Here is a 19,660-nt window from a genome sequence, read left to right as displayed (position 1 = left end):
AGCTCCAGGGCTGGGAAAGGCCAAAGAAGGTATTTACAAGATCAAATATTGATATGTTTCCCTGCCCTCCTAAGCTATAAAGTGCTAACCACACAATACTTAAAAATGAGAGCTTGACTTTGTAGCTCTTTCCAATTAATCAGGTTCATATGAATTACACCAATATGTTTGTTTTTCTAACATCTATATGCTTTGGATGAAAAACTTTAGAGAAAGCATATGCTCAGGAATATCAGTATCAGTGTAAAAATTTGAGCATCTTGATACAAAAATGATTCATAAAAACAAAGCAAATCAGTATGTGGACCCTTTCCAGCTGAATTTTGTTTATAAATTACCATAGTAACAATCTTCAAAGAATGGAATTTTCTCAGTTAACACATTAGATTTATATTTAGCTGCATTGCATTTGTTACCAGTAGGCAGGCAGTAGGCATCCTTCAGTCTACGCAGACTATGGATTGTGCCTTTCATAGTTCTATTAGGGATCATCATTTGCAGCGTCGAGTGTGACGTGAAGGCCCACATGACAGTGACAGTCCTTGCTGCATCTGTTGCATGTGTAATGGGTGTCTGGCAGATCCTTACTGTGCTTTCTGTGGGCTCGCTTCTCCTCTGCTAGCTACCAATACATACCAATACTAATTTGTTACCAGTACATGACTTTTGTGACTATCAGGTAATGTACATGCGGGTTGGGGGAATGAAAATACCTAATGCATCTTTCATGCTGAAAGGCTGGTTGTTGATGGACTTAAATTTGTTTCTTGATGACGGTGCTCAAGTCAAAATGTTCTTCTAGCTTATTATCATGTAAGCCAATTTCACAGACAGCACATTTGAGGAACAGAAAGTAGATATAGTCTGCATCTACACTAGCCAAAAACTTCAAAATGGCCATGCAAATGGCCATTTCAAAGTTTACTAATGAAGCACTGAAATACATATTCAGCGCCTCATTAGCATGCGGGCGGCCATGGCACTTCGAAATTGATGCGGCTCGTCCAGACGGGGCTCCTTTTCAAAAGTTCCGTGGCTACTTTGAAGTCCCCTTATTCCTGTGAGCAGATGGGAACAAGGGGACTTCAAAGTAGGCGGGGTCCTTTCGAAAAGAAGCCCCATCTGGATGAGCCGCGCGGTGGCGAGCCATGTCAATTTTGAAGTGCTGCGGCCACTCACGTGCTAATGAGGTGCTGAATATGTATTTCAGCGCTTCATTAGTAAACTTTGAAATGGCCATTTGCATGGCCATTTCGAAGTTTTTGGCTAGTGTAGACATGGCCATACTGTTATATTACAAAGGGGTTGAGAGCTGATATTCAGCCCACAAAGTATCTACTCCACATGGCACTAGGAAAAACTCACAGATCATTAAGGAGGGAGAAATAGCTTCCGTGGGAATATTAATAACAGTTTAATTCATTCCAGCTGTGAGCTTATTTCAAAAGCAAGTTAAAAAGTTCAGGGAATTCTTGTCTATGTAAAAAACAAAATTGTTGTGATTGGTTGTCTTTCGTGTGCTGTTAATCAGTTTTAGGTAGTCACCTGAGGTGGTGTTTTGGGTGCTTTTGAGAATGCGATGTTTTCTAATTTTATTTGAACTACTTGGGGTCTGGCTAACTTAGGAATTACACATTAAGTACAGTAACTCCTCATGATATAAATGCACAGAATAAGGTTTTTTTCAAAATGTGTAGTTCATTGACAGATCCATGGGAGAGCTGCTTTTAAAAAAGTCTGCGTAACTGAGCACTGTGAAGTTTAAAACAAAAATGCTTTTCATCGTGTCTGCTTGAAACTGTTTCTGGAAAGAAATTATAGTCTTAAAATATCAAGAATCTCCTCAGTATGTAGATGTAGTTTTGCTGTAGCTTCATGTAGCATAACACATGAAAATATTTTGGTAAGCCTGTTTTTGTTAATTGGCTATGTTAAGATGGTTCCTTAAACTTATTAGCAGTTGCCTAGTTCACAGGAATTACAATATCAATACAATCCAATCTTCTATCTGTAGTCTCATACCAACATATAAGATTTACAAAAGATCTAATGGAAATATAGGAATTAATGTCTGAATTCCAGGTGTATAAACATACACTGTCTCCCTGTATAGTACGCTAAGGTTACATTACAATTAGAATATAGAACACTTTTACCTTTGATGTTTCTCAGAGGCCTAATAGGTTCTTCAGCTATTGAAATACAACACACCATGACACTTCTTAGCAGGTGTTAGTCTAAGATCCGTACCTCAGCGGCTTATGTTAGTAAATAACAGCCAAAAAATCTTGTACAATGCCAGGTTTGTGTCAAATAAGGAAGCCTCTTGTGGTTTATAGTCTCCTGGGGGTTAGGAAGAGTACCTCCAATCTGTGCTTCAGACAGGCCTTCTAGATGTAGCTTGAATGACAGCAGGGAGTGTACTTCCACTTTTAAGAGGGAACAGCCTTCATATGGATACCTGGAGGTCATAGCATGCTCAGTAGCAATTAACAAAAGCTAGTTAGATAGTTATATTTCTGTAGTCAAGGCCCCTCTGGGCTGGGTGCTGTACAACTATGAAGTAAGAAGTCTCTGCTCCAACAAGCTTAGAGTCTTGGTTCTCCTCACATGAATAACAGCCTCAAGTCTAGGATGCTCCTGTAAAGAGGAGGCTGGCAGAGAACATTGTTGAACCAGCATCTAATGACAGTGCCATTTTAATCACTGACAGGGAAGAGTGTCATCATAAGATCTCATTATTAGCAGGCAATTGCTGGCCATTGTCATGGCAGAAAGCGGGGATGGTTTAACTTTACGCAGGGACGCTGGGTATTGCTGTCAGCTTCTTTCGCTTGCCCCTTATAAAATCTCTTGCTTGGGTACAATGGTCTGGGGCAGTATTTTCACAATGGCCTCTGGCACTGGTGTTGGGCCTAGTTTATAGTCTTCACTTCCTGTGCTGGTAGAAGGAGAAGGAAGGGATGTTTCTGGAGATGCTGCAAGGGAGAAAAATACAAACAATTAAAACCTATTGAGAGACTACTTTCTTTAATAGTGTGGTCTCTGATTAAAAGCACCAAAATAGATTCAAAAGAATCAAGCTAGTGCTGTAGCTGCAAGTTCACAAACCACACAAGCAGCATGGTAAATAATCTCAGAGGGGTAGCTCTGTTATTTGTGAAGTTACAGACTAAGAAGCCCGCCTGCAGCACCTTAGAAACCAACAAATTTATTAGGTCATGAGGTTTTGTGGGTAAGACCTACTTTCTCAGAGGACTGGAAAAAAAAAAAAAAGAAAAAGAAAAAAAGGGAATCCAGGGTTTCTATAGCAGGGAGGGAAGAAAACAAGTGTTACCTGTCACAAGTAGGAACAGAAATGTCCCCACTTTCCATATTTGCAGAAATGGGGCACATTCTACTCAATTTGCTGCCTCAACTTCATCTCCTAGCTGTTAAATAGCATTGGGCTTTAACTATCTTACAGACATTATTGGTAATTGGTTTCTGGACACACACACTTGCTGTAGTTACTGTGAGACCGGTTATATAAGTACGAGTGGAAGAGGTAGTTTGTGTGAATGGGGAAAGTCAGTCGGCTCAATATTTCTATTTGTGTTGCAGTCTATGCTTTGGGGAAAAAATATGAGAGCAGAATTAGGGCCATCTGCAACTACAGTGAATACCAACTTCAAGTGACCGAGAAAGAAACAGTAACATCAGTTGCATAATAATCAAGGGCTTCCTTGAAAACCTCAGAAGTTTACTGGAAGCTTTAAAGATTCTACACCTGATGGAACTGTCGTTTCCTGCATATCAAATGATGCAATTTCTATTTTGCTGGCAATTTACATGTAATAAAACAGCACTAGCTGCTGTGTGTCCTACTTTCTGAATTTTTACACTTCTACCTTTGCTGCTATAAAATAGCATTGCCACTGCTGCTGCTTTTAGTCAGCATCATGTGCTATTGGCTGTTTCTCTTAAAAATCCCTGCTCCTGGATTCAGCTTTTATTTGTAAAAAGTAAGGGGTTTGCTCTCATGGTTGTGAAGGTAACATGGGAAACATATAACCTCAAGCTGCAAAAACTGGAGGGCACTTATAAAGAACATGGGATGTATTTATTTTTAAAATGTCATGCTTTGGAGGGCGGTAGGAGGGGAAAACTTATGTTTCTGAATGCTTGGGCTGTTGATTACCACTATCCTTTTAAATAAGGGGACAGATGACACTGTTGTAACAGGGCATAGTGAGATGTAATAGCCAGCGCACCTTGGACTGATTTCTGAAGTTCTCTTATTGACTTCAGTGGTAGCTTTTGCCTGGCTAAAAACAAAGAAAGAACACTGAGGTTTGCACCACTGTTTTGTCTGTTCTAGCTGGATCTAAGACATAACCCATCCCATTTCACCCCAGAAAGCTTAAGCTTCCTACCCCATCCCCATGCAGTGACTGCCAATAGCATAAAGATGGACACCTACGGTCTAGAACTGTGTGAATCACAGAACTCATGGTGTTGGGTAGAACTGTGCGCCCTGGCAGAGGTTCCAGGTTGAGGTTGGAAGGTCCTGATTGGTACTGTATGTCAAGAGTGGTTCCTGCAGAGGAGCATAGCCAAGAAGTCACTCCTCCCACGGTTATTACACTAAACACCAGCAGAAGCATTACTATAAGCAGAGGTTTGTCACATATTATTTCTGGGAGTGGATGAATTGCTTGTAGGTGGAGTGAACAGAAGTATCCCCAATTTCCTCCATCCCTTCCTCCTGCTCCCCTCTCTCCTGGGGCATCCCACCCTTTCCCACTTGGCCACTGTTTTCTGAGCTGCCTAGGAGAACTTGATTTCTGCTGCTCCGAGCACCAGCATTTCAGCCACACTAATTGCAAGATACCCTCAGTTCAGCCTGAATATGCTGTTCTTGCAAGGCTGCAATTTATATTTTGTATGAATACAACACGGAACCCTAGAAGGTGGGGATCAGTTCCATCCATGCACTAATGACATACAGTCAGAGTCTCAGCCGGCGTGAATTACCATAAGCTCCATCCACATCTGTGCAACTCTGCCAATTTACATCAACTGATGATCTGGCTCAAAAGTACCTTGATTTGATCAATCTGATAAGTTCTGGGGGCATCACTAAATATGGCATTGGTGCTACAGGTTGAACCTTTCTTGTCTGGTACCATTGGGACCTGACCAGTGCTGGATGAGAGAATTTGCCAGACCACAGGAGATCAATTTAGTACCATTGCCAACACTTTCAGTGCTTACTGGGCTCTTAGAAGACATTCAGGGGTAAATTACAGCTAAATAACACACATTTCTCAGAGCTAGAACTAGTGGCTATAAACAAACTTTATGGGGCCATGGGAAGCTTGGCCACACCCATGATGAGTGGTTATCCAGCTCACTAAAATCATGCTGAATTTTGGATGTTGCTGGAAGAGAGAGTGCTGGGTTAGAGAGGTTAAACCTGTAGTACTGTTGTTAAGGCCTTTGAAATGGCCTCACTTTTCAAAGCATGCTGCTAAGCAAAAGAGGGTCTCAGGGGGTTGGTACCTCCCAGAAGCATTTCTTGCAGCAAGCTGTCAATCCTTGCCACTCCAAAGAGTTTCATGAACTGGACCTGCTCTATCATTTGCCAGGTGATGCTCTGGAGTGGCGGCAGGAGGAGGAGGATGTCACTGAACCGCCCTCGGGAGTCATACTGTCGGTCATTGATGTAATCCTCCAGGTTGACCTGCACCTGGAAGCGCATGTTCTTCACCTTCCCGGGCTCACTCAGGCCTTTACAGTCTGGGAGACAGAGAGATACAGACAATTTACAACCTTCTACACTCACACACATTGGAACAGGGCTGACAGTCATCCAGACTCCAGAAGAAAAGATGAAATACATCTATATGACAAGTGACTTTCCTTTAAAAAAATTCTTCTTTAGGCTAGAAGTGGGAATGTCGCCAGAGTAAGGTGGCAGCTCCATGTTAACTGGCTTGCATCCCACAGAGCAGAATGATGTCAAAAGGGAATGGTAAAAAATAGTTTTAGCCATGAGGTAGGATCATAGAACCAGAAAGTGCCAGAACTGGAAGGCACCTCAAGAGGTCATCAAGTCCAGTCCCCTGAACTCACAGCAAGACCAAGCATCATCTAGATCATCCCCGATAGATGTTTATCTAACCTGTGCTTTAACATCTCCAGCAATGGTGATTCCACAACTTCTCTAGGCAATTTGTTCCAGTGCTTGACTACCCCAACAGTTAGGAAGCTTTACCTAAAGCCCAACCCAAACCTCCTTTGTTCCAATTTAAACCCATTGCTTCTTGTCCTACCGTCAGAGAGTAAGGAGAATAATTAATCTCCCTCCTCCTTGTAACATCCTTTTAGGTACTTGGAAGCCATTATAATGTCCCCTCTCAGTCTTCTCTTTTCCAAACTAAACAAATTTAATTCTTTCAATTTTCCCTCAAAGGTCACATTTTATAGACCTTTTGTCATTCTTGTTGCTCCTCTTTGGACCTTCTCAAATTTGTCCACATCTTTGCTGAAATGTGGTGACCAGGTTAAGACACAATACTCCATCTGAGGCTCAATCAGTGCAGAGTAGAGAACAATGACTTCTCGTTTCTTACTCACAACACCCGTTAATGCATCCTAGAATGACATTTGCTTTTTTTTGCCACAGTGTCACACTGTTGTTGTATTTTTAGCTTCTGGTCCACCAGAACCCCTGATTCCATTCTGCAGTACTTAATCCTTCCCAGACAGTCACTTCCCATTTTGTCTGTGTGAAACTGACTGTTCTTTCCTGAGTGCAGTGCTTTGCACTTGTCCTTACTGAACTTCACCCTGTTTACAAGAGATCATTTCTCCAGTAGGTTCAGATCGTTTTGAATTCTGACCCTAACCCTCAAAGCACTTGCAACCTCTCCCAGCTTGGTATCATCCGTAGTAATAAGCCACCACTCATAGCTGTTATCATAGGCTGGAAGAGATCAACCTTTCCCGTCTCAGGCCCTGGCTCTGCCCATTCTTTGCTGCTGAGACCCAGCTATCACTCCCCCTCCCCGAAGCTGTCAGGGGCTCAGCTCCAGCCAGTGGCATAAAGCTCAGGCCTGGCATGGGCCTGGACTGCCAGAGAAACTTGGCCTGTTTGGGGAGTTGGGTGCATAGCTCAAGCTGGGGCTCAGGCCAGCCAGTGGCCCAGCGCTGGTGCTAGCCTAGGAGTCAGGCAGCCAGTGGCTTGAGATAGCTGGTGCTGGCCAGTTGGCCCCCCCAAAGCTATGAGGGTAGAGGGTGGCATTAGGAGCCTCACTCAGAAGGGGCTAGACTGGCAGGCCAGCCTCACTGAAGGAAGGTTCACTCACCACCCATATTAATAAGCCAAGGCAAAGACAGGACAAGTAGGAGCTTAAAATTATGCCCCCCAAGAGAAGTGGCTGGGTTTTTCAGAAGGGCTGATGCCCAGCCCCTGCCATTGAATATATTGCATGCTCAGGCCTCCTGGAAAAAAACAGGCCCCTTCTTCTGGGGCATAAAGACAGACTTTATTTTTCAAAAGCCCAGCCAAGGTTCTGAGTCTGGACCAAAGGGTGCTCCTTGGGGTGCGAAGGCCTCTGGGGAAATAGTTTGTGAGGGTGGGTCTGAGAGAGAGCTGTGGCATGAAGGCATCATGTAAAGTGGTATAAATTTTCCATCGCATTTCCCCATTGATATTTTTCCAGTTAAATTTAGACTTGAGTCCTCAGCTCAGGCACAGGAAGTCTGGACGATTGCTATGAAGCTCCGGGACCCCCTCATTTGGCACCGTGGAACTCTCAGCAATAAGCAGTAGGGCTGACGGCCACTTCGGAACGTGGGGCAAGGTGGGAGGGAGTCCCAGCTCCACACCCCTTGAAGGGGTGGGGCCAAGGGCAGAAGAGGCGGGGCCAGTAGAAGTGTCAGTAGGAGAATGTCTCCTTTGGTGCTGGCCTGAGTTCAGCTCCCCAACTGTGAAGTGGGGATAAAAGCACTTTTCTGATGCATTTTGTTGTGATGGGCTCAGATACCACAGTAGTATGAGTAAGGGCAGAAGGAGTGATGGATGGAAAGCACGCAGCAAAGGGTTATAGTTAAAAGCGCAGCTGTTCAGGCCCATGTGAACTAGGAAAGCAGCAAGGCTCTAAAATTCTTCCACAAGCCAGGCCTCTTGTATGCTTGTTGGACCCATCCCATCGCCTCATTCATGGTGTGCTCTTTGTATTACTTCTCCAATATACAGCAACTTTGGTCAAATGACTCAGTTCTACCAAGTGATAAGACATTGGGCCACCAAAAGTATGTTACTTTTAGAGCTTGCCATTTGTACAGACCCTGGGAGGTGCCTTCATTTGTCTCATTTGAAGCCTAAAGCCAAAGAACTCAACAGAAAAGCTCCCATTTTTTATGATAGGGGCTTCAGATTAGGCCCTAACTTCCCATTCCCTTTTCCCCACATTTCTTTGTTCTGTCATTTAGTGCTCTCAACCCACAATCGTGAGATGTTTGCAAGACCCATGGACCAGTCTCTTCCAATGGAAACTGTAGGCAATCAACACGTCTCATGGTCTAACCATTTGTGGATTTTATGTTATCTCCTGGTCCCTGATTCAATCCCCATTCTGTGACTTGGTTAATTCACTGAAAAATTAAATCTAGGCATCCATGTCCTCTTTTTCTATTGATACAGATTGGTGACTGAAGCTGGACTCAAGAAGCCGCTCAGTTCCCAGAGGTTCTGTGTGGTTTTGCATATCTCTCGGGCTGGAGCCTGTCTGCAGCGAAACACCTCTCAGCTTGACTTCAATGCACTGCTCAACATTACTTCTTTACAGCTGGGCACCTACTGAAAGGTGTTAACTGCTATCTGTACTTTGTCATTAGTAGCCAAAATAGCATACAGATTCTGGAATGCCTAAATCTTGACCTAATTACAAAAAATCCAACGTTTCTGCTCTAATATTTTGAGCCTTGCAATTATGTTTCTTCACAGAGATGAGAGAGCAAAGCACCACAACAAGGAGGAGTATCAACAATACTGACCTTTTCCAGAAATCCAATAAATGATGCCTTTTTTAATTCCCGAGGCTGGCTCCTTCCCTCCACCCACTTATGTGTCCTGGTAATTCCCTCAAGATTCCTCTCATGGAATCCAATGATCTGCCACTCATGATGGTGGCTTGGTAAATGTGAGGCCCGGTCTACACTAGATCTTAAAGTTGATTGTAGATATACAAATCCAGCTATGGCAATTGTGTAGTTGGAATAAATGTATCTATGATCAATTTATCTGCCATTCTCACTGAGGGAGGTCAACTGGAGAAACTTTCCCATTGACTTCCCTTACTCCTCATGAGACTGAGGCATACAGGGGTTGACTGTCAACCCCAATAGTTTGATTTCATACATCCCCACTAGGTGCATGAAATCAAACGCCAGAAGATTGACCCTGGGGTGGGGTCTAGCGAGGGCATTCTAGTGGGTAGTGTAGATGTATTCTGAAACTCACCTGGGTCAAAGAAGATGATCGCTTTAAGGCAAGCATACTCATTGTCATCAATCTGGATGTCACGTAAGGGCTTTACCAGTTCGTCTAGGATTCGAATGGCTACACGAGAAATTTCCAGTTCTGGGCAGTGCATTGGAATGATGAAATCATTTCCTGAGGAGATTTAAAAAAAAAATTGTATCAGTCATTTGCACCAGCTCTTTGGACATCGTGCATTGTTCAACCACCCATTTCTTCAGATGCTGAGACCCATCTTTTCAGCCTGCAGCACAGGACTGTATAATTTGCAGGTGCAATTTCAGGTTCAAATTGAGAATCTACATCAGCAAATAAATATTTAGCAGTTTTTGTGTGTGTAATTGCCTAATTTGTACATACAGTTGCAGTAATTATTCATGCAAATCAGGATCTTCACCAGTTTCTGGCCAATAGGAACTGAGAGATTTTGCTGGCAGCAGGGGCAGAACCTGAAGCTCTCCCATCTCCACAGCCCTAGAGGCCGGCTATGGTCTGGATTAAGTGGCTTGCTGGGACAGATCTGGACATGACTAGGTGATCACACTGATTCTTGCCAGCTACGGAATCTGTGAATAAGGCACTCAGAGGCAAAAGCCTAACAGAGAGCAAAGCATACAGGTTTCTTCCTCCAAGTCTCTGTTCTATCATCCCTAATATGGGTTGCTACAAGGCTTAGTGTGTCTAAATTTAAACCAGGAGGACAGGAAAATCTCGTAGCTTTATATTACCATTCTGGCAGCACTATGGGTGGAAAGTGCATGTTTGCACATAATTTACTGACATGGTGACTTTAATTGCAAATTGCATTTTTGCACGTAATTTGGTGACATGAGGCCATGGTTCGGTTTGAATTTAATATATTTTTTCTTAGTTTAGGCTTCTAAGATAAAATTTTGTTATGATTATCAATATTATAGATATAAGGAGAGAGAATCTGACATCCAGAAAGTTTCCCAAACTTTTTGGTCTACAAACAGATGTATGGGCACTATGGAGAAAGGACTTTATCTACTGTGGCAATGCAGCTTTAACATTTGGTCTACACTAGGCAGGTAAGTTGATTGCAAATACACAATTCTAGCTATGGCAATTGTGTAGCTAGAATCGACTTATCTGCAATTGACTTACTTGGCTGTCTACATAGAGGGAGGCTGATGGGAGAAACTCTCTCATTGACCTTCCTTACTCTCGCAATATCAAGGCATACAGGGGTTGACCATCAACCCCAGATAGTTCAATTTTGTGCATTTCTACCAGGCACATGAAATCAAACTCCAAAGATTGACCCTGATCAGGTTAATCTTCCCAATAGTGTACACGTACCCTAAGAGTTTAAATGTATTTTAGTGATCGGAATGCAAGGAAGATTGCAGGTGGGTACAATATACAATTATTACCCAGCATGGAAATCTGTGATAAATTCACAGATGAATGAATTATATTATTTTACCTAATAGAAGAAAGTCTGTATATGGTATTGACCGTTTAGCAACTCCCAGAAGTAGGTGCTCTCCTGCATGGGCTCTTAGCAAAGCAACCTGCAAATTCCATGGAAGAAACAGAGCATATTACATTTCAACAACAGACAGAGGAACAGTCAGGTGATTTCACGACAGAATGGGGAAAATTCTGCTCAGTGTAAAACTAGAATAGCTTCATTGTAATCAATGAAATGACTCCTGGGGTAATTGAGAGCAAAATCTGACACTAACTTGACTATACCTTTGACACTCTAGAAACATTACATTTACAAAATATTAAAGCAAAACTCCCTTTGCAAAGCAACAGCAAAGGAGAGCATGTTTCTTTGATATTTCCTAGGAAACAGAAGCTATTGTGTCCTTCTGCCAACAAATGATGGTAGAAGAAATACAACTTTTCTTTTGACCCATCGTTCCCAGTGCTGGCTTAGCTGACTATCTGCAGCATTTTTCTTGTCTTCTGTGGGTAGCAATCATTTCTAATTAATTAGTAAGAACAAAAGACCGGTCCTTTAAAATTCTGCCTCTGCTGCAAGGAATTTCTTGATCTAACAGTGAGTTCTCCTGAATCATGCCCTGTTTGTTGTTCAAGGGCAGGGATGTGTTTGTATTATCATAGAACTGGAAGATGTCATGGCAGGACCAAGCACCATCCTGTCAGGTGTTTGTTTAACCTATTCTTAGATCCCACAGTCTCCCTAGGCAATTTGTTCCAGTGCTTCAATGAAATGGACTGAAGGAGAGACAGATGCAGAGTCCTGTTTCACCTGGTCATCCAGCGGAAGCTCGCAGAACGCTGGGATATATTTCGCCCATTCAACAAGGGCTAAAAGCTGCTGTTTCATAGACTCAGACACATCACTGATAGTTGCAACCTTCTTCATAGCAATATCAGCACTGTGCACTGGACTCAGAGCTGAATACTGAAAGAAAAACGAAGCAAAATGCATATGTGGAACAGGCTTTAGTGTTGTTTTGTTGAACAAAATGCCTGATCAAATAGAGTATAATGCACGTTTCTAGATAACGCTGAGGTTTGATTGTTAATATGGGGTTTCTTTAAAGCTATTGATTTTGTCTTATCTCAAGTATGTATGCAGTCTCCACCAGGTGGTGCTGTATCACAACAGAGGCACAGTGAGCTGGGCAGCTTATTGTCAGTGTGTAATTTACAACTGACTCTACAAACGATTTTTCTTTCTGATGATCAAAAGGGCAGGATCTGAGCGCCCTGCCATTTACTGAAAGTGGCAGACCCAAAGAAACAGCTCAGTCAGCTCAGCCAGCCTCCCTAGCCACAGCTTGATCTAAAATACTAACCACTTCCAAGCATCAATGCCCCTAGCTCTTTTCAAAGGTTAGAAGTGGCAAATAATCCCTGCAGTGTAACCTATGGATTTGTTTAGGTCTTGCAAGCCAGGGTGTGAATTTACAACATTGCAGCTTGCCACCCAGTATTGTCTCTTTTGTGTGCACTGATGCAGTGTGCTAAACATTTCTGTGGTGCCCTTTAATAAGTATGCTATCAGCAGGCCCACCAATAGGATCAGGGCCTGGAGATTCAAAGGGTCATAGAATCATAAAATACTAGGACTGGAAGGGACCTCAAGAGGCCATCTGCTACCGGCAGTGGCAGCTGGAGTCCTGCCTCCTTTGAATTGCTCCCAGAGCATCACTTCACATGGTTCTAGGGCTCGGGGGTGGGGTGCACTGTGGTCTGGGAGATGCTAACAGCTGACTGCTGTAGGCCCCGCCCCTTCTAACTGATACCATGCCCCTTCTGAGGCCCAGAGCCGCCCACTGCACACACACCTTGCCATGGAGCTGATGGTGGCCATCAACCCCATTGGTTACCACATTTCATAACTAGTCCCTAAAGTCCCTAGCAGACAAGCCCTGAAAGGGAATGCTCTCTAATGCATGTTACAAATGCAGCAAGTCTTGCAGAAGCAATAAAGACTTTCATATCTAAAGAAAATTCATGACACACACCTGGAAGATGAGGACCACTTGTATTGAAAATTAAGAGGATGCCCTTACTCTTTTTTTTATTTTTAGTGAATCTGCACCCTGGAGTGTGTGGTAAGGGAAGAGGCTTGGAGATGGATGAAGATGAGACTTTTGGGTTTAAATCCCAGTTTATTAGCTCTTTGCTCTTCCACAATTGTTCTTAATAATGTTTTTACATTTTCAGGTCTTGAATTATATTCTGTACTACAGAAATTTCTTCCTGCATCACTGAAATGCAGCCACCTCTGGGGTGCCACAAAGCAAATGAACAAATTGGATAGCAAGGCAATGAAACAAATTGCAATAAGAAACAAAGCCCCATTTAACTTGACCACCAGAAGGCAGCAGTGCAGACAGCCACCAAGGGGTGGGGGGGGGGTGTTGGCTACATGCTCCAGAAGGGGCAGAGCCTATGGCAGAAGGGATGGGGTCTAAGACATTTGGTCCTTGGTGCCACCCAGACTGCAGCGCTGGGCCCTTCCCAACTTCCTGACATAACTGTGACCAGTTTAAGCTTCCTGATTTCAGTGGAAATTAGGAGTCCCATAAACCTTTGCCAATCTGGCCCTACTAGCTCAATTCTTGCAATAGGTGCTATGGGATCTTTAATGCCTTTGAGTTGCCAAGAATTCAGCTTTGTCTCATTTCAAAGACAGATCCTTCTTTAGCACAACACCCCCCCTAAAAGCATGCTCAGGGGCTGGTTCATCAACCACGTGCACAGAGCATTATAGAATAATTAATATTGCTACCTGTTGCAATTCATTCTTCCATCCACCTGCCATCCAAGGACCGAGTAGACCCCTCCCTGCTTAGTTTGACAAGTTCACTCTCCAAAGCGGCATAAAACCTGCTAATAAGGATTGCTGACGTGTTTCATACCTGTTGTGCCATCGCCTCAGCTTGGGTCAGTACCGTGATGGATAGGGATCCATTGTCCTCATAGCTATTCCTGCGAATACTAATCCTGTCCCGTTCGTTCTGCACAGCTTAAAAGAGAAAGAGGGTCATGTGATGCGTTAGAGATTGCCTGTCCTGCCTTTCCTGTTCCCAGCTATTTGGTATCATCGAGAAGGCTGCAATTTGCTCGTCATTTTATGAATCCCATCATTGACAGTTTAAATAGTGTGTGCAACATGGTGAAGAGCTCGTATCTTATACCGGACCACTTTATCACCAATACCACTTACCACACTCACTTGTCTCTCTAATACCTTGGGCTCAGCATGGCTCCTGCAACGCCTCATACAACAATTGAAATACTGGTTGAACCTCTCTAATCCAGTACCCTCAGGATCTGACTGGTGCTGAAAGAGAATATTCTGGACCATGGGAGGTCAATATTGTCTGGCATTACCAACACTCCCACTGCTTACTGGGCTCTGAGGAGACATTTAGGGGTAAATTACAGCTAAGTAACAGCACAGAACACTGAGCCACACCTGGTGGCTGTAATGGGACAGCTGGAAACTTGGCCACTCCTGTGATAAGTGGTCGTGCAGCTAACTAAAATCCTGCCAGGTTATGGATGTTGCCAGATGAGAGTGTGCTGGACTACAGAGGTTCAACCAGTAGTTATTTTGATGTTAGTAACATATTCCTGATTATATTGCATAGGGGCAAAAATGATTATTGGCTACAATGGCTTTTCTAATGAGTGATACAGCATGTCCTACCTGCGGGAGAGCACAGACACAACAGGTCTTTGTGTTTCAGGGCCTACTTCAGCAGTGATATGCTTATTGGCACAGATCCTTGCACCCACATGGAGTAGCTCAGTGACGTGTATTATTTGTGTTATGCTAGAGCCCAGCAGCCCCAACTGAATGTGGCGCTCCTTTGAGTTGGGTGCCCTATGGACATGTAATAAGAGACAATCCTGCTTTGAAGAGTTTTCAGTCTAAATAGATACTGGAAAATACTTAAGGATGGGAAGGGAAAATACAGGAATAGAGAGGTGACATGATTTCCCCAAGAGCTGGGAACAGAATTTTCTGCAACTGGATTCCATTATCTCCAAACTGTCCCCAAAGTGTTTCACAAAATCAACCGTTTGTCTCTCTCACCGGCAGAAAAGCTGGTCCAATAGATGTTATGACTGCGTGCGCTGTGTTCTTACAAATTGGTGCACAATGGGTGAAAAATCAGAGCAAGGGAGAAAAGGTGAGGCTGAGAGTCCCCGACATGGAGTAATTACAGGCAAGCAGATCCAGATGCCAAGACCTGCAGAAGAAGGAGCTTTGCTGTAAGCGTGGTGGGACTATGGTGGAGTATAAAGGGATGGACTATAATGGGATGAACAAAGCAAGCTGGCAAAGTACAAAGAAATAGAAAGAGTGAGTTTCATCCAGTGCCTGAAAAAGTCAATAGGAATCTTTTCATTGACTTCAATGGTCTGGAGATAAGGCTTTAATCCTTCAAATTTGATGCAGCAACATGACGTAAAATTTGACAATCTGTGAAAAGTATCTTGAACCGTATCCTGAACTGAACAGGACGTTGCTTGGGGCTTACGTGATGGGGGTCACATTTCTCTGTGGTTTGTGTCCTCATCAAACTATTGCCACACTCACACCACAAAGGGAAACATTATATGATGTTACTCTATCTCTATTCTGCTCTACACATGGTCTCATCCGCACTCATCACCATAGCATCTGAGCTCCTTCCAAGAGTGCATTACGAAATGAGGTTACGTCTCTGCCACATGGTGTTCGTTTTCTCATCCTCTCCCCAGAGTGACACACATGTGCAGAGAAGAGTCAGGGTTTTGTTTTCTTTTTAAGTAACACATACACATGGAATTCTGTGTTTGGTAGAGAAAGCAAGGACAAAAGAAAAAGAAAAAGCACGCATTGAACTGGAAGCAGAAAGCAGTAAGGTCTGTGATGGTCCTTAAGGCATAAGAGCTTGTCCATGTTCCTCCAGTGGCCATGTGACATTGGAAAATGCAGTCTGTGATTCTGTGTGGAGAGACCATGTAACCCACACACCTACTGGGTGTAGTTTGTTGTGCCATGTAGCGGCACTTGGACCACTTACAGGGAGAAAGATTGAGCCTCCTCTACAGTCTTAGCCGAGAGCCAGGTGGCTTTTAGCTCAAACTGTAGAGCAGTGGTGCCCCATAGTAACTGAAGGATCACTGCACTTGTGGTTATCTTCCTTCGGCATTCACCACCTCCCCACAATACACTCTTCCTCCCACAGAACCAGGCATGCCCAGCCCCCCCACCATGCAAACTGCTGGCGACTCACCAGAGCCGCTCCTGCAGCCACCAGGCCCACATGAGCCACATCAGGCTGCAGCTGAAGGGGCTGCACCAGGGCTGCAAGATTGTGCCACAGCACAAGCCATGGGAGGAACCACCACTGCTGCCACCAAGCACTTGTCCCACCAAGTGGTGGGATGTGTGTGGAGCGGGTGGAGGGCACTCCATATACGTGACGTGCACTGAGGTCCAGGTTTGAGCCTGCCTGTGGGTGATTATGAAGGCAGTAACAACTGTACTGCATTTCCTGGCTCTGGGGCTTGGTCTCTGAGATTTTCTCCTGATGGGGTTGGGACTTCAGAAAAGCAGCAAGCATCTCCATGACTTCATTTAAGAGACCCTGAACAAGGAGGCCAAGGATTTTGCAATCCTTCCCATTAAACACCAGCAGACTTGGTCATGATGCTGACCATTCCTTAGAAGAGATCACTCCCAATCAATGGGCAATCTACCCGCACAGATTGCTGATGCCTAGCTAAAGAATACACACACAGAAAAGCCTTTTTTCAAATTTTGTTTGAGGGACACACCCAAATGATTGCTGCAAAAACATTTCTCAGGGCATGTCTACACAGCAAAACTGTTTGGCTGTGGCTGTACTGCACTGTCCTTCCAGAAGGGGTATGCTAATGAACAAAGGCAAACATTCAAGTGAGGTGCAGATTTAAATATCGCAGACCTCATTTGCATATTCCCGTGAAAGCCTTTTCTGTAAGCAAAAGCTGCCAGGTATATGGGGTTCCTTTGGAAGGAAATCCTGCTTCTAGGACAACCCTTATATGCCAACTACTATTTTAAAATTATTTTGAAATAGAAGTTACGTTGTCTAGATGGCAGTAAAGTTTTTTCAACTTAAGGGCTGAATAGACTTACCCAAAGTGTCTCATTAACAACAGTAATATAACTTCCCTTTAGAAACATTCTTCCATTCGCACACTAGGGAAAACAATTCCCAGGTCACAAATTGTCATGTGTTCAGTAAATTGTTCAGAAACTTTTCTCAGTTGAGAAAGTACCACACCCTCTTTCTAGAGAAACAGATAATCCTGCTTTCATCTTCTGGATAAAGTTGCACTGACTTTTCAGCTCAGGGCTCTACCACTCAGATTGCTGCAAAAGAAAATGAAAGGAACAATACCTCAATTGAAAGCACTAAGCAAATTACTACTGGCCCGGGATGGGATTCTTTGGTTCATAGTGTGTTCTGATAGCACCGAGCACTGGCTCACAGCTTTGGCTCTCCACCGTCTAACAGTAACCAAGCACCAAATCTCTACAATGACAGCAGCCAAACACCACAGATGTTCCTGTCTGTAATTCCAAAGGCCATACTCTGCTCACAGAGGCTATGTCTAGCCTAGAGGAATTTGTCGGCAAAACAGCCATTTTGTTGACAAAACCCACTGAGCATCCTGATTCCCAAATGCCTTCTGTTGACAGTAAGTCAACAGAAGCAGTGCTTTTGTTGACAGTGGTACCCAGCTGACTGCGAGGAAGAACACTGTTGGCAACAGAGATCTGTTGACAAAAAGCCAGTCTTGATGTTCCAGGGAGGCCTTCTGTTGACAAAAAAGACCTCCAGGACACCAGGTAAGCCTTTCAGCTGTGCTTCCAGGTAGCCATTTTGCTGATAGAGTGGTCGGGCAGTCTGGCTGCTCTCTGTCAATGGAATGGATCACTCTTTCAATCTGCTTTGGTGCTCTGGACGCGGTCTGTAGACAGCAGTTTTGTCAGACGATATCTTCCGACACAAACTTCTGCAGACAAATCCCTCCAGTCTAGACTTAGCCAGCGAAACCAAGTGTGTGCTAGCTTGGCTGATATTTTGTCATCCCAGGGGAGTGCTCAGTACACTGGCCTGGAGTCAATGGGTTTTGCTCTGGACTAGTGAATACTGAATTATTTCTGCAGAGAGAAATAGCTCCAGTGGAAAAGCTTGTATTTAGCTCTGCACCCCTCCTCCTTGCCACATGACTTGGCTATTCTGGGGTTATCTTTTTTTTTCATTCCAGTGAGGAAATGAACCAAATTTTAAAACTTAAGCACTTTTCATGAAGTGAAATTCTTTCAGCCAACCCGAGAGCCACTCTGAAAATTGCCTTTCTTGTTTCCAAAGCAGATTTTTCACCATCTTGCAATTGGTTGATTTCTAAGGATAATATTAGCTCATTTGCCAAACCAGGGAAAACTTATTTGAAATAAATTATATGCATATACATTTCCCCCACTGCTCAATTAGACTTAGCAACTCTTGAGCTTTTAACTTTGCTAAGGACTTTGGGATACAATTTGTTTGCCAGATGCTCTGCAAAATACAGTGCTCTAATTACATGGAGTTTGACTGCTGGAAAAAATTAAAAAAAAACAAACCGGCAAGTGAAAAAACATCTCCCCCTTCTTTGCAAACTGAAATTAACCATGAAAAAGATCTGTTCTGAACACAGAAGACAGGTCAAGCGGCTAATAGAGTAACAAGTGTCTCTGCTGAGTATTACAGCTACCTTTAATTTCTGGGTAAGTTTATCCTGATGAACTCTGATCACACACTGTGGACATGGTGCAGCAAGAAACAATCATGCAACAGTTGTACTGAAGAAAGGGTCCTGAACACATAGGTTACATCTAAAATTGCCAGGAATGTCGACAGCTGCTACGCAATTTTAGGTATGCCATTGCATACCTAAAATCGATCTTGCAGTTGTTGACATTGGTCCCCGTCCTCACTGCAGCATGCCAACAGAGACGCTCCCCCGTTGACATTCCTTAATTCTTGAAGCTCGCAAGGAGTTAAGGCGTCGACATTGACCCTGGAATGCGCTGTTTTGCGCATGCACGAAATAGCGCCCCAGAAGATCGAACCTAAACATTCGATCTTCCCTGGTAAGCCTAGATGTGGCCCTAGTCAACAACTTCCTGACAGTTCATACATTTTGGCCAAGTCCAGCTCAGAAATGCAATCCACGGCTTTGGAGAGCAGCAAGATTTAGCATATAACAATAGTACAGTAAATTTCTACCTATTCCTACATACATGTCTTAAATCAAAACCCCTTTTGGTTACCCATAGGGATGACTCAGAGGGGCAGATGAGATTTAACTCTAAGCAGTAAGGATTCTGCTGCAGTTCTTACTATAATATACTATTCCTCTTGAATGTGTCAAATTTCAGAAGCAAGTGTAGTGTTTATATAGCTGTATGTTGTAAACACTTTGGGACAGGCTCTTCTTGCAACACAGGGATGTTGGTTGGACTCTCAGGAGCTATTTCAATGTGAATATTAAATGATAAAGACTATACCCAGGCATTTTGTCCCAATCATCCATGTAACTATCATTTCAAAAGATACTAGTATTATAAAGATAAGCACGTGA

The 19,660-nt window shown here is 43.5% G+C and overlaps 1 protein-coding gene across 1 annotated transcript in view; it reads right to left on the bottom strand.

The window, feature by feature from the left end:
* Positions 1–2,713: 2,713 nt before the first annotated feature.
* LOC142020632 (hepatocyte nuclear factor 4-beta-like) overlaps positions 2,714–19,660 on the bottom strand; it is a 42,195-nt gene continuing 25,248 nt past the window's right edge. Inside the window, exons 4-10 of the mRNA XM_075008664.1 lie at positions 13,903–14,009; positions 11,778–11,933; positions 10,980–11,067; positions 9,512–9,664; positions 5,545–5,781; positions 4,463–4,579; positions 2,714–2,978 (exon numbers count right to left, since the gene is read on the bottom strand). Coding sequence (XP_074864765.1) covers positions 2,842–2,978; positions 4,463–4,579; positions 5,545–5,781; positions 9,512–9,664; positions 10,980–11,067; positions 11,778–11,933; positions 13,903–14,009 — 995 coding nt within the window. The 3' untranslated portion in view covers positions 2,714–2,841. The remainder of the gene's footprint in view (positions 2,979–4,462; positions 4,580–5,544; positions 5,782–9,511; positions 9,665–10,979; positions 11,068–11,777; positions 11,934–13,902; positions 14,010–19,660) is intronic.

This window comes from Carettochelys insculpta, chromosome 14 (assembly GCF_033958435.1).
Source record: "Carettochelys insculpta isolate YL-2023 chromosome 14, ASM3395843v1, whole genome shotgun sequence".
NCBI lineage: Eukaryota > Metazoa > Chordata > Testudines > Carettochelyidae > Carettochelys > Carettochelys insculpta.
The sequence above is the reverse complement of the archived record's forward strand: the minus strand, read 5'-3'. Positions and strand labels throughout refer to the sequence as shown.